Source organism: Dermacentor variabilis, chromosome 11 (genome assembly GCF_050947875.1).
Source record: "Dermacentor variabilis isolate Ectoservices chromosome 11, ASM5094787v1, whole genome shotgun sequence".
Lineage (NCBI taxonomy): Eukaryota > Metazoa > Arthropoda > Arachnida > Ixodida > Ixodidae > Dermacentor > Dermacentor variabilis.
The window spans coordinates 44,597,525-44,610,942 of record NC_134578.1 but is presented as its reverse complement, the minus strand read 5'-3'; the positions used below and the strand labels follow the sequence as shown (position 1 = coordinate 44,610,942).

At 46.9% G+C, this 13,418-nt stretch overlaps 1 protein-coding gene across 1 annotated transcript; it reads left to right on the top strand.

The window, feature by feature from the left end:
* The first annotated feature begins 127 nt into the window (after positions 1-127).
* LOC142563676 (uncharacterized) lies at positions 128-12,994 on the top strand. The gene is made up of 7 exons (XM_075674268.1): positions 128-403; positions 1,372-1,634; positions 5,240-5,496; positions 7,562-7,821; positions 11,410-11,478; positions 12,605-12,694; positions 12,768-12,994. The coding sequence occupies exons 1-7, from the start codon at positions 142-144 to the stop codon at positions 12,908-12,910; spliced, it is 1,344 nt and encodes a 447-aa protein (XP_075530383.1). The 5' UTR covers positions 128-141; the 3' UTR covers positions 12,911-12,994.
* The last annotated feature ends 424 nt before the right edge of the window (positions 12,995-13,418 follow it).

The window sequence follows — 13,418 nt, the reverse complement described above, 5'->3', positions numbered from 1 at the left end:
CAAATTGCCGACATTTCGTCCTAGTCAATCACGCGAAACTGCGCACCCGCGAAGATCACGTGATGTGCTTTGCACAAACGGGAGGTCACATCTCTCCCAATTGTCCTCTTGGTCCAGATGAAGCGGAAACTCTCTGACATCATGCCCTGGAAGCGCTGCGGTCCCAGTGGAAGCGAGCAGCCGTCGGACGTGAGTACAGTGTGCAAAACAATCGAAAACTGGCCGCATAACAAGGGCGAAAGCGGCCTCTTCTACGCCGGGTTCCGCTACATCGGGCTGTACAACAAGGCCATCGGCGCCTGCTTCCTGGGTGGCCTCGAATCGGACGACTGGACTAAGGTGCACAGCTTGCAGCGTAGTTGGTTCACCTGCTTCACATTGTTTTGCCTCTTCGGAAGCATTGGTGAGTGATCGGGTGTCAAGCCTTACTCTTGGGGAACGTTCCTCGCCAAATTCATGTAACGCCGAGAGAGAGAGAGAGAGAGAGAGAGAGAGAGAGAGAGAGAGAGAGAGAGAGAGAGAGGGAGAAAGGACTTTACAATATGGCAGAGAAGTCTGCTAGAAATAGACTCCTCTTTCGGCTCCCGCCTGATCAAGAATGGGGAGGGGGCGGAGGGACAGACGAAGACGGTTATGAGGAGTGACCATAAAATAGACCACGTTTACAAATGCGGTCGCGTTTCTGTTGGGCCTATCGCAGCCGCATGCCAGGACTCCTACTTTCGTTCCCTCCTCTCTTGCATGCGCTGGTCGGGTCTACCTTTTAAAGTATAAACACCATGCAAGCGATCTTGCGCGCGATAGCGACAACCGACGCGATGGAGATGACTGTCGCGTTCGCTCGTCGCCTATACAAGTCGCACCCATGCGAGCGACGATTTCGAGCGACATCTCTCCAGTGTTGTCGGTATGAGGGCAGCAGTATAGGCGCCGAAACTAGCGTGACGCGTGCTTTATTAACTTCAGTTGATGTGATTCGCAGTAAAAACCAGCATAAAATAATGCTGAAGATCTTCCAGTAGATTCTTATCCTTGCACGTATGAAAATTCAATCGTTTGCTCGTTCCGTGCGACAATCGGAAATACTTGGGCTATGTACAACCAGTTCCGGCTTCGCGCTATTGGCCAGTCGCTCATAGCACTTCCGGGCGACGAGCGACGGACTCTAGATTTGCAGAACTGAGCGATCGCGCGACAAGACCGCGCGATCTGTTCAAGCGACGGCCCGATCCGTCGCTCGAAGCCGTCGCTCGTCGCTGTCGCGCACAAGATCGCGCTCATGGGGGTTTAGCCTTAAAGGCTCGCATTTGTGCATGACGCAGTAAAAACGTCCAGTCGATAACCGTGACTCTTTACGGTTCCCGATTGCAGCCATGGGCTTCGCGGCAGTGGTCGAGTACGAAAATTGCAGCCGCCAGCTGAGCGACGCCGACCGCTTCCATGCCATGGCGTACGCTTGCTACGTGAGCTGCGTGGTGCTCGAAAGCATCGTCAACTACACCATGGCACTGGTGCGTGCTCCAAGGCTGCGGGGCCTGATCGTCAAGTGTTCCGAGATCGAGAGGCGGCTGCGAACACCGCCCGGCTCCAAGCGCCGCACGAAGCTGTACGCCGTTGGTGTGATGACCTTTTACGTGAGCGCCGATAGTTTGCCTTACGATAGAAAGCTTATTACATGCGGTAAGAGCGAATAAACAAAAAGAAATACAGCACTAGACAAAGGCACACAATGTTCAAAGCCTGCGGTATGAGTATCTGCCCTTCCCGCAAAGTTAAATGTGCAACCTCAAAAGCAGTTGCGAAACAACATTTCCGACTTTTGTTTGACGCAAAGTGAAGGCTGAAACAGTCTAAACCGTAGAAAATAACAATGACAAGCTTCAAAACGCCCTAACTATGTTACTGTAATACATTCGTCTTCGAACCGCCTTCGGCTTCCGCACGGAGATGGTCGACGCGTCATGACGTCATAATGCACTAGCTCACTCTGCTGAGACCACTCCGCCGCTCACAGCCAAAAAATGCGTGCAGCATTCTTGATAAATTTTTTTATGAGCGACATTTTCATACCTAATCCTGCTGCTGCACACCCGTCATGGTGGCTTAGAGGCTATGGTGTTGCGCTGTTATGCCCAAAGTCGTGGGATCAAATCCCGGCCGCGGCGGCAGTATTTCTGGCGTTCACATTTTTCTGGGTCCGCGTTTCAAAAACGCACGTGTACTATGCGTTAGATGCGTTAAAGAACTCCCGGGGGTCAAAATTATTCCTCAGTTCCCCGGCACGGCGCGCCTTATAATTAGCTCGTGGTTTAGGCACATAAAAGTACGGAAACTTATACAATTTACTGCTACGAGAGTAGCGCAAATTACGCCGAATCATGATGTCATAATAACGTCGCAGACCTCAGCCTGACGTATCGGGACCGCATTCAGAACAAGATTGAAATGTTTTGCCTGTGTTTGACAGCATTCATACTTGCTAACCAACATGCTTTTGCTTGGGGCGTCCGTATTATAGAACTGTTACAACGTCAGAAAAGAAAAAAGCTTTTCCGGTATGAGCGACGAATGAAGGAAAAGCGAGGCACACCGACGGTTTGCACTACTTAGGCGAAAGCGGCAATGACGTGTGGATGGAGGGGCTTTAAGTGTGGCTAGAGGCATAGACTGTACGCATCGCAGATCACTTTCAAGATAGGGCTCACGCGGCCGTGCTATACGCAGCCTACAGCTGCGTATAGCGCGCTCCCGCCCCCCTCTCCGTTGGGAAGACAGCGGACTTCCTCCCTGCTTTCCTCCCATGCGAGCGCGAGGTTGAGCCGCCATCGTCGACTCACCGTCGCACGGCATTCATTCGAATGCAGCGCGCGGCGCGCGGGGCCGATGTCGTCACGAGACGAATACGGGGCGCCCATATTGCAGACAGTACCCGTAGCAACTGTCAGAAGAGGTTCACCCAGCGCGCCTCCGCCTACCCTCCTCCTCCGTGACGCTTTGCCTCTTTTCTACTTCCGCACTTCGCTCAACGCAACATAGACGTTGCTTCGCCGCACGCTTAGCGCGCTGCTTCGTACTTGCCCCTGCGCGCGATTATCTTCTCTGCCTACAGGCACCTTCCTTCTCCGGCACTTGCCTCCTTCGCGGCTTGAACCTTCGACGATTTCACTAACGGGCCACTTACACTTGTGGGTGAAAATTGGTTCACGAAGCCTCTGAAATGCCGACAAAAGCTGGATGTGAATACGTACAACAGAACGCCATTAAGGACCGTTTGCTGGTAGCTCCAAATGGTGCAAGACAAAGGGGTGCATAATAGCACGACAAAGAAACACCAACATAAGAAAGAAGGAGTAGAAGTTAACTGAGCGGGATCTAAGCTCCAACTTTTTATTCTGAGAGTGGAGTGACGCAGTCGGACAAAATACAACAAATGCCACAAATGCATGCAGAGTCGAATGAATATGATCATAGCATCTTGTTCCTCAAAAGAAAAACAGAAGTGTTGGTAATGTAGTTCGCGCCTGCTTTTTGAATACGAAAGCATTCCAACAACTCTCGCGCCAACGTGTCACCACTGCTGTGCAATATATTGAGTTCTTGACACGACAGCTGCACGCATGCGCGTTCATCGTATTCCTTGAGCTAAGCTATCAGAATAAGATGTTGAAGTTTAGCACCAGTTTTTACATCATTCCTATGTCTGTTTCCTAGTCGGGCTATTATGCAACCCTCAGTCTTCAAACAACTCGCCCAGCAACAAATTTTACTGATGCAAAATGAACGCAGCCCCACTGCTGCAAAGCATTACATGTTCCACACCATGACTGGGAATAAATTAGGCACTTAAATATGAATAAGGGTGTGAATTGGTCAATAACCCTTAACTATTACAAAAAGTTCTAAGCTATGGACCGATGTACACCGTTATTCACTTTTAGCGGCGTAAGTTATTTTGCAGTTTATAGTGCACTGGTAGAGCAAGTCAGGCTATAGATTGATTTCATTCAAGATGAGTATACCGAGCGGGAAAGTAAGCAAGGCTGAGATCGGAGGGGGGGGGGGAGGACAACACAAACGCTATACTCGCGTGTAGATAGTTCACTTTGGCATATCGTAGCCGTATACAAAATAACGCCATAATTATATATTATTATGGGTATCGTTTATAACTTTCTGCCCAAATAGTTTATTCATGCGCAGTCTGTGTTTCTCATCTCAACCAGACTTAAAGAGGACATTCACGATATTGAGATCGTCGAATGCGAGTTGTCTCTGGGCTTGTAGCATTATTATTATTATTAATATTATTATTATTATTATTATTATTATTATTATTATTATTATTAAATACAGGAGCGGTAGACGATCGTACCGGGGGACAAAGTGAAAAGACGACTTTTTTTATAATTAGCGCCGGAACTTAAGAAAAAAGTCGCGCTTTCGCCTGAAAGGCGAAAGATCGATTGTGATAGCAAATTATTGGACAGCTGTACAAAGTACGAATCGTGGTTTTATCGGCAATACAAACTTGTAAACATAGGCATACTAACTAAACTAACAAACATGGTATCACGCATGCATAAGCCAAGATGAACATATCTCACTCAATGACCGCGGAAACTCGCTGCGAAAACGCCGCGCTGAGGAAACGCAGCAGCAGCAGCGAGCGAATTGACCTTGGGGCAGCCGCTCGCATCAACGCTAAGTGCGCCGAGAAAAAACAGCGGAACGCGGTTTCTGTACCTGTCGAGGATGGCTGTCAAGATGCCGCGGTGCGGCCGGGCGCGTGTGGCGACCGCGCCGCCCAGAGTAGAACGCGCCCCTTCTCGCACCGCTACCCCCGAAGCCTTATGCGCGACGGAAGGTGGCGCTCTTCCTCCCTGCTTTCGGCCATTGCGTGCGGGAGGTTGAGCAGCGATCACCGGCTCACCCTTGCACGCTTTCACTCGCACATACAGCCAACGGCACGCGGCGACGATTTATTGTCCTTGGACTTTATGCGGAACCTCACGGCTACGGCGAAGCCGACACCCGCACTGACGCCTGAAATGCACCTGTAGTGTCCATACCATTGCTATCGCAACAAAAATGAACGGAAAAGAAGAAAGAGAGAGAGATCGCTGTATTAATGTTAAATAAGGGATGCGATGGCTGCTTAGCCGCACATTGCAGAACGTGTGGTTCCTCGCGCTTTAGAGCCGCAACGGCTCGACGCTGTCCTCGGATGACGTATTCGCAGGCTATGCTTGTTGGCGTGTGCATGTCGCTGGCGGTGGCCACCGACTGCGGCGCGTCGATGCTGCAGGACAAGGCTTCGCCGCTGATGAAGATGTACTCGCGGGGCCTTGGATCCTGGTACATCGTGATCATCGTGCCGCAGTGCCTGGGACCCCGACTGTGCATGTCGTATTCGTTCGCCGTGTTCCGCTTCCACCTGCAATGCATCGGGCGGGAGATCAAGGAGTGCCTGAGCTCCGCCACCATGGCACCTGAACAGTAAGCCCCAGTTGACGTGGTACAGAAGGACTCTACGAAGAGCCAGACTAGATCAGGTTAGACAGTAAAATGCTAACCTTTGAAAAAAGTATTCCGGCAAAACCCATCTTCTGATGAATGCTGACGGTAGCGAATTGAAAAATTGTAGCCACGCGCTATAATGCAACTGTCGGCAGGCGTCGTGTATGAGGCGTGCATGCAGCCTGGCTCCAATTTAACCCACCTTTTGCATACGCCGTGTCTAGCGGCGCCGACGCACAGCCCGCGCGTGATTCGTGCCTGAATATACAGGGTGTCACAGCCATCATGCACCAATGTTTAACAATACGCAAATGCCACGTAGTTGCGCCGAACCAAGGTAAGGTTGTTTGCCGACGCTTGGAGATACATTATCTTTTTTACATTACGCCTAAATAAATATACAATTTTAATTAACTAAATAATTTCTCAAATATTGGAATTTCTAAAATTTCTCAAATTAATCCTATACAAAATGCTTATTAGGAGTAAAATAGAGTACGCCTCATCCATCTGGGATCCGCACCTCGAAAGCCTTATTCAGTCACTTGAACGAATCCAAAACAATGCCGCACGTTTCATTCATAGCAATTACAACCGCACATCAAGCGTAACTGCCATAAAAAACTCTTTACTGCTTGCTCCTCTCTCAGGCCGGCGTAAGTGCTTTCGCCTTGCTTTATTTCATAAACTATATTTCCACAATTCCTACCTGCGCGATAATCTTATGCCTTCTCCTACCTACATTTCCTCTCGCATTTATCATAGCCATAAGGTTGGAATCATTCAATGCCGCACCATAACCTGTAAGGAATCATTTTTTCCCAGGACCTCTCAGGAATGGAACCACCTTCTGGAGCAGTTGTCGCAATCAAGGACAACTCAAAGTTTCGTTCTGCCTTATCAGACATCATCACTCCCGGATACAATTAACTAATCAATTTTGCTGTAATAACTAACCATTTCTTACTGCTTTGTTTATCTACTTGTGTATGTTTTTTACCCACTACCTCTGTAATACTTCGGTCTTGAGGGCACAATAAAATAAAGAATACGATAATCTGATGAAACGCGCCAAAGAGAAAACTGTGGAGGAACAGGAAAAGCTGACGACACAGCTTTCTGTTGCTCAGTACGGGATACTACTGAAATTGCAGATTGGGCTTCTTGGTTCTCATGATGGAGGCGAAAGGCTAGCGCATCAGAAACAGGACAAAAGAAGAACACAGTCGACACACACGTTTGGCGCTTGAGCTTGAAATAAGCCCGCGAAATCACGCAAGGTGCCTCGAGCGGTCAGTGGCGCGGCAATTTCATTGCCGCAATGGACGAAGCTCAGGTTAACAAACAGGTGTTTTGTGTGCCAAGATTTTAGTTCTCGTTCAAGAAGCCTATGTGGTAGGAATTAATCCTAGTTTCCCGACTATATGGTGTGCCTCATAATCAGATGGTGGTTGCCGCACGAGAAACGCGAAATTGTGTTTAATTTATTCTGGATCGATAAACAGTGAACTAGTTCAGGTAAGAAGACGCTATTGAAACTTCAAATACGTGGCCTTACGGGACCTCGCGCAGGAACTAGAAGATGGCATCACCAGTATTAATGGATTTCTTGCATATTTTAGGACTCGTAAAAGCCTTCACCAACGTCGCAGGCGATCTTTCTGATATTGCAGAAGGATAATGTAATAATATAGCTTAAGTCACTGTCCCTCATTTGTGGGTGGAGGTTGCATAACTCGTGGTAGTCGAAATCAGTTAGGACAGTGCTAACATTGAAACTTGGGTGAGTTTGTAATGGTTCATTTCAGTGATAATGACATGGCTTGTATATTAAGGAAATAACGAACAGACAAGTGAAAGAGCATTCCTTCACCCTCTGCCTGTTCCTTATTTTCCTTAGTACGCGTGCGTTGCGAAAATTACAGAAAACAAATATCCAGAGAGCGTGCTTTAAAGCCAGTTGATTGCAGTCGAAAGTTAAACCCAGTGATTTCGGAAGATTGGCTCGACTCTACCACGTGACCGCAGTGTCGGTCTTCTACAGGAAGGCCGTGCTGACGGAGCAGTGTCGCGCCCAGCTCCATAGCCTGAGGGAGTGTCTACACGAGACTGGCGTCATCCTGGGGCCTGGCCTGCTATTCACCTACGGCTATACGGCATCACTGTTTTGTGCCGCCATCATCTACTGCCTGATGCCGAATGTGACGCTGGTCAACAAGATATTCTTCCTGGGCAGTGGGGGCATGCACTTCGCCAGTCTGCTGCTGCCAACCGCACTGGCCCACTGCTTCGCCGACGATGCGAGTACTAGATGCCCTGCTGCGTTTGCCGTTTTGGTTTCTTGAACAGCAAAATGTCTCCTATGCACACCCGTAAAATGTTTACAATTTAAACACGTGCCAACTTAAAAGAGCATTTCTTTCATTCTATGACTAGGGTTACGAGGGTAGAATGCCACAACTTTCGTATGCGTTGACCTTAGTAACAATCACGGGCAGAGCTTAATGCCCCAAATATGGACATGGCAATGAAGGACGTCATTGCGGAGGACGGTACATTATAAATATATAATGTGCAACGTGGGTTTATTGAACGTGCTCATCAATCTCAGTACATCGCAAAGGCCGATCACTGTCATAAAAAGGACTAATCGTGCCACTCGCAATCTCATCTGCACCGTGGACGCTGCGCCCAAAAATCATACGAATGACGTTGTGTTCAGCCGTATAAAGCCGGAATGACAGAGCAATCACAACAAGAAGGTGAAATGGCTGAAGACGTTGCAGAACTGATTGACTGATAATCACTTGTGTGCCTCTGGCTATGTCTCTAGCCTTGTGCTTCTTATTATATGAGGTGAAGCCTTGCAGAGGCGTCGGGAGCATTGGGGTGAGACGCAGCAATGGTTTCGCCATCTGGCCAACGCTGCCTGCTACTCAGCAGCCAAACGCTTTAGTTACGGAGCCATCGTGGTGGATGGTACTTCAACTAGCTGTGTGTTGGTATCTTTGTCCTTTATTCTGTCCGTATGTGTTGAGTTTGCGAACCATGAACCTGAGCCAACTCGCCCAACTTTCTGCCTCACTTCCATTAGCTCCGACATCGGGAGTCAGTTTCGGACTCACGCCTGCCACACTTTGAGGGATGAATGCAAAAACGCTCAGGCACTTTCATTTGAGTGATGACTTCAGTGTGCACCTAAAGGCAAGTGTACCGCTTACAGTATGAATGACATCGCCGGCCATAGTGTGAATGGCCCCAGTACTACTAGCCAATGACTATAGGGCCTTATGGTGTGTGCAAACATTTGCATTTAAATTCGTGAATTATCTAAAAAAATGTAAGCACGCCAAGTGGGTGGCGGTGACTGCATTGAGCACCTTTGAGCACCATTTGAGCACCATTGAGAACCAGCTTTCTTGCACTTCTCCCCGATCGGAATGGGGGTGCCGCGCCTGGGAGTCGAACCCACAATGTCGAGTGAAGCGTAATTTACTAATCGCTAAGCAACCACAGCATGAACATTCAATTAATTGCATCATTGGCTCACCTCGTCGCGTTCTGTGATTCTGGTACCGTGATGCTAAACACGACGACGCGGTTTTGATTCTCGATTGCGGCTACCACGGCCCCTGTATGTACTTAGCTATGATAACTTTAGGTGCTCAAGACAGAAACCTAAAACGTCATTTTAGGCACGAGAGGGGCTTAAACAGGCACTACAAACGGTTAAAGAAACAATACGTATTGTGTATTACGTGTGTGTAACCCATTTTCATTGTAATAAATTGACGTAGCCTTCCCTTGCGAGGTCTGAAAGTGCGAGTGGTAGCATCACAGGGCTTTGCCGGGCGCATGAGAGGCCGCTTGTACGTCCATACACAGGATCAAGCCAACAGCTCAAAACATTTGTTCTGGCTCTAGGAGTAGGTAAGGTATATTTATTAGACAAACTTTCCGGCTTACAATGGCGGATTAAGTTGAGAAAACACGAAGATATTGAAATAGGCCAGTAAAGCTCTTAGACAGTGAATAAGAGAATATAAAATCTGGGCTCAGTGGACTGACGTGAACAAATGGCCACAGCAAATAAATAAACGACGAATAGTGTGTTAAAAATGTTACAGGGTCTCTTAAGATCTGAAGAGGTGAACAGTGAAGGCCTACTCTTCCTTCTGTTATCATTCGGCTCTTTCTCTTTGCCTCGTCTCCTTCTCTTCTTTTAGTCATTACTGCTCACTACTAAGCGTTCTTAGTAACTTGTAATCAAATGTGGCCATTACAAGCTGTCGTTAGACATTTTGGTCATACCATAGTCATTAGTAGTCATTACAAGTAATTTCAGTCACTATTAGTCATCACTGTTGAATACTAAGCATTTTTAATCATTTCTAATCAATTGCAGTCGGTAAAAGTTGTCGTTAGACATATTAGTCGTTTCATAGTCATTAGTAGTCATTACAAGTCATTTCAGTTGTTATTAATCATTACTACTCATTAATCATTACTACTCAAGAATATTTAGTCATTTGTAATAAAATGTGGTGCCTACAAGCCGCCATTGACATATTGGTCATTTTGGAGTCATTAGTAGTCAGCAGTAGTCATTACTAGTAATTATTAACCTCTACTAATCTCTATTATAACGTTATCATTGACTGACTGCCCCTATCAATCATTTTTCATTCTTTAATATGTCTTCATATGGCATGATGATGCTTCGGAGGACACTCCGGCGGTCACTTCTGCTGACACAAGCTTCACTATGAGCCTAGAACGGCTTTCGCCTTAATATTTTTAAAATATATGAGAACAGGAACAGATGAGTATCATCTCTAGGTATAGAATTTCAATATCGTGCTTCGCGTTCAAATAAGCTTGTAGGTTGAAAATGAGCGCTAAGCATCGACATGGATAAATGTAGCATTTTTGTATTTACAGACGTTTCACAGCTTCCCGCACTCTGTGATTCTCGAATGTTCGCATGTGAGAACATGCGAAATGTTTTGAGCATAAAAAATATATGTTCCTATGTAAAGACATATTGCACCTTGCACAAGTTTTTCTACAGCCGCTGCAGGCAGACGGAATGTGTTGTACTTGTGTTACGGAGCGGAAGCTGTGTTACCACTCGTGAACTACTTACAAAAGCTGTTTGTTGAGCTGTTTTTGTATATCCATACTACACTATTCTTCGCAAAGTGCTTCTCTTTTTACCAGACGTTGGAACACAAGTATGTATATGCATTCAAAAACCATGGTTTGCAGTTGAGGAAAGATGTTACCCGGGGCCAGCACGAATTTTTCATCAATTTGCGAAGCTTTATTTTTCTAAGAAACCGTATGGGTTTCCATCGTACCTTCGTGCCACGCTAAAGTGGATGACAGATTTTTTTTTTCCTTTTCATGTAACGCAAGTTCACAAGTGCATTGGCCTTCCTGTCCCTTCAAGATGTGAGTGACCCGCCGTGGTTGCTCAGTGGCTATGGTGTTGGGCTGCTGAGCGCGAGGTCGCGGGATCGAATCCCGGCCACGGCGGCCGCATTTCGATGGGGGCGAAATGCGAAAACACCCGTGTGCTTAGATTTAGGAGCACGTTAAAGAACCCCAGGTGGTCAAAATTTCCGGAGTCCTCCACTACGGCGTGCCTCATAATCAGAAAGTGGTTTTGGCACGTAAAACCCCAAATATTATTAATATGTGAGTGCTGCGAATGGAAGGGCACCCGCGACGTCAGGTGCAGCAGCAGAATGACTGAATCGTCGAAAGAGACGCTCGTGGCGAAAATATCGATCGGGGGCCCTGTAATATGGGTTGTGTCATTGTTCTAGTGTTGGTCCGGGACCATGAACCTCAAGAATCAATCAGTCAACATGGCTTATTACTTTGCAGGTGTGGAGACTGCAGACTCACGTTTCGTGCACTCCCCTCGGGAACGAGACACCAAAGCTGGTGCAAAAAGTATGGAACTTTCGCAAGGATCTGCGTTTTTAGGTTTTCCTATAAATTTCTCATTTTTCCTTATTGCACCCGCAGGTTGGCAATATGTTAGCCCTTCACTGGTCACAAAAAAGTCACCGCATAGTTGCGTTAGCACACTGTTAGTTCAGCTTATGGCCGAAATTTGTGTTAGCCGCTGAAAACAAAAGCTAAATGACGAAGCCATTTCTCGTTGTGGCCTCAGCTTATTCATCTGTATAATGCTTTCTGCTGCAGAGCATTAAAGCTAAGCCATATGGTCTGGTTTTGTTTTGATGTTCCTATGTGTGCTAAACATAGGTCTTGGTTTGGGCCCTGTGAGCGAGTACTTTTCCATTGGCAAGTTGTGGTTTGCTAAACGACACGTTTACTGCGAGAAATACGAAATACGGATGGGGAAAACAATCAGGTTGGCACTAATGTCTGCATTACTAGTGCGTTACGACACACACACACACACACACACACACACACACACACACACACACACACACACACACACACACACACACACACACACACACACACACACACACACACACACACACACACACACACACACACACACACACACACACACACACACACACACACACACACACACACACACACACACACACACACACACACACACACACACACACGCACAAACACGCACAAACACACACACACACACACACACACACACACACACACCCACAAACACACACACACACACACACACACACACACACACACACACACACACACACACACACACACACACACACACACACACACACACACACACACACACACACACACACACGCACACACGCACACACACACACACACCTTCACTTTTGCCATTAAAGTTCATTTCTTTTTATGGCCCTAATTAAAAGTATCTAAGTATAAATCAGGGAACATAGAAGCCACTTAAACTATGTTTGAGTATTGATGCAGTTTTTTTGGTCAGGAGGGGACATTCTACTGCACACAATCGGAAAGACATTAGAGACAAATGTAAAGTGGGATGCAGTTCAAGGCTTGGTATCACCCTGTCATAACACGCATATAGACATGCCGACCTCCCGGAAACTAAGACATCCTTCGCCCCGTCTCACAGGTCTGTCTACTAGTCAACACTTTGCAGCGAGAGGATTACTTGTTCAGCATCAACGATTACTTCAACGTGAATCTGCAGACGTTCACGAGTGTAAGTATCCTTGAAGCGTGTTAAAAAAGGTGGTGGCGTGCTTCCGTGTCTGACGGATTTTCCTTCGTTGCAGATAATCGGCGCAGCGCTGATGTACACGGTGTTTCTGGCGCAGACAAGCAGGCCACCTGTGGAAGGTGGTGGGCAACACTGAGACTTCCAGATCATGATGTCAAAGATGCAAAGCACACACAACTACAGTTGGCATCTACGTAATGCGAAGGAGGCCTGGATTTGGTAGGAAATGGTTGTTGGGAATGATTATTATGAAATAAAGTGTTCAGCGGAGAACAGTGAAGTGAAAACTTTAGCTCGAGGACAATTCCAGTTATCTTATTCAAGCACACGCGCAAGGCAGAAATGTTTTTATTAGAAATCCGCCTTACTCATTTGGCATAAGTTGTAGCACTTGAGAGAGTTCTTAGGTTTTAGTGACTGTAGGAGGAAGATTTCAACAGGAATGCTTTATACCGTGCTTCACCAAAAATCTAACCGATGAGCATACGCCATGCGATCACCATGCACATTTGCGAGATCATACTTTACCGTTTTGTGTCGGCCTTATAGTTACGAAACTATATGTAAAAAGACTAGAAAGATTTGCCTTATGAAAGGAATTGTGCTCTTTATGGATACAACCTTGACATCCGGGTATAATTTGTTTTCTCACAGAGTAAACCTGAACAAAAATCGCCCGCCGCTGGGACAAAAATTAGCGAAGGAA

What these genes read in the sequence shown, in the direction of transcription:
- LOC142563676 (XM_075674268.1), top strand. Translation starts at nt 142, where the DNA reads ATGCCCTGGAAGCGCTGCGGTCCCAGTGGAAGCGAGCAGCCGTCGGAC. An exon ending in CTGCTTCGCCGACGATGCGA is followed by an intron (nt 7,822 to 11,409) that starts GTACTAGATGCC and finishes ATTACTTTGCAG; the next exon opens with GTGTGGAGACTGCAGACTCA. An exon ending in CACCAAAGCTGGTGCAAAAA is followed by an intron (nt 11,479 to 12,604) that starts GTATGGAACTTT and finishes CCCGTCTCACAG; the next exon opens with GTCTGTCTACTAGTCAACAC.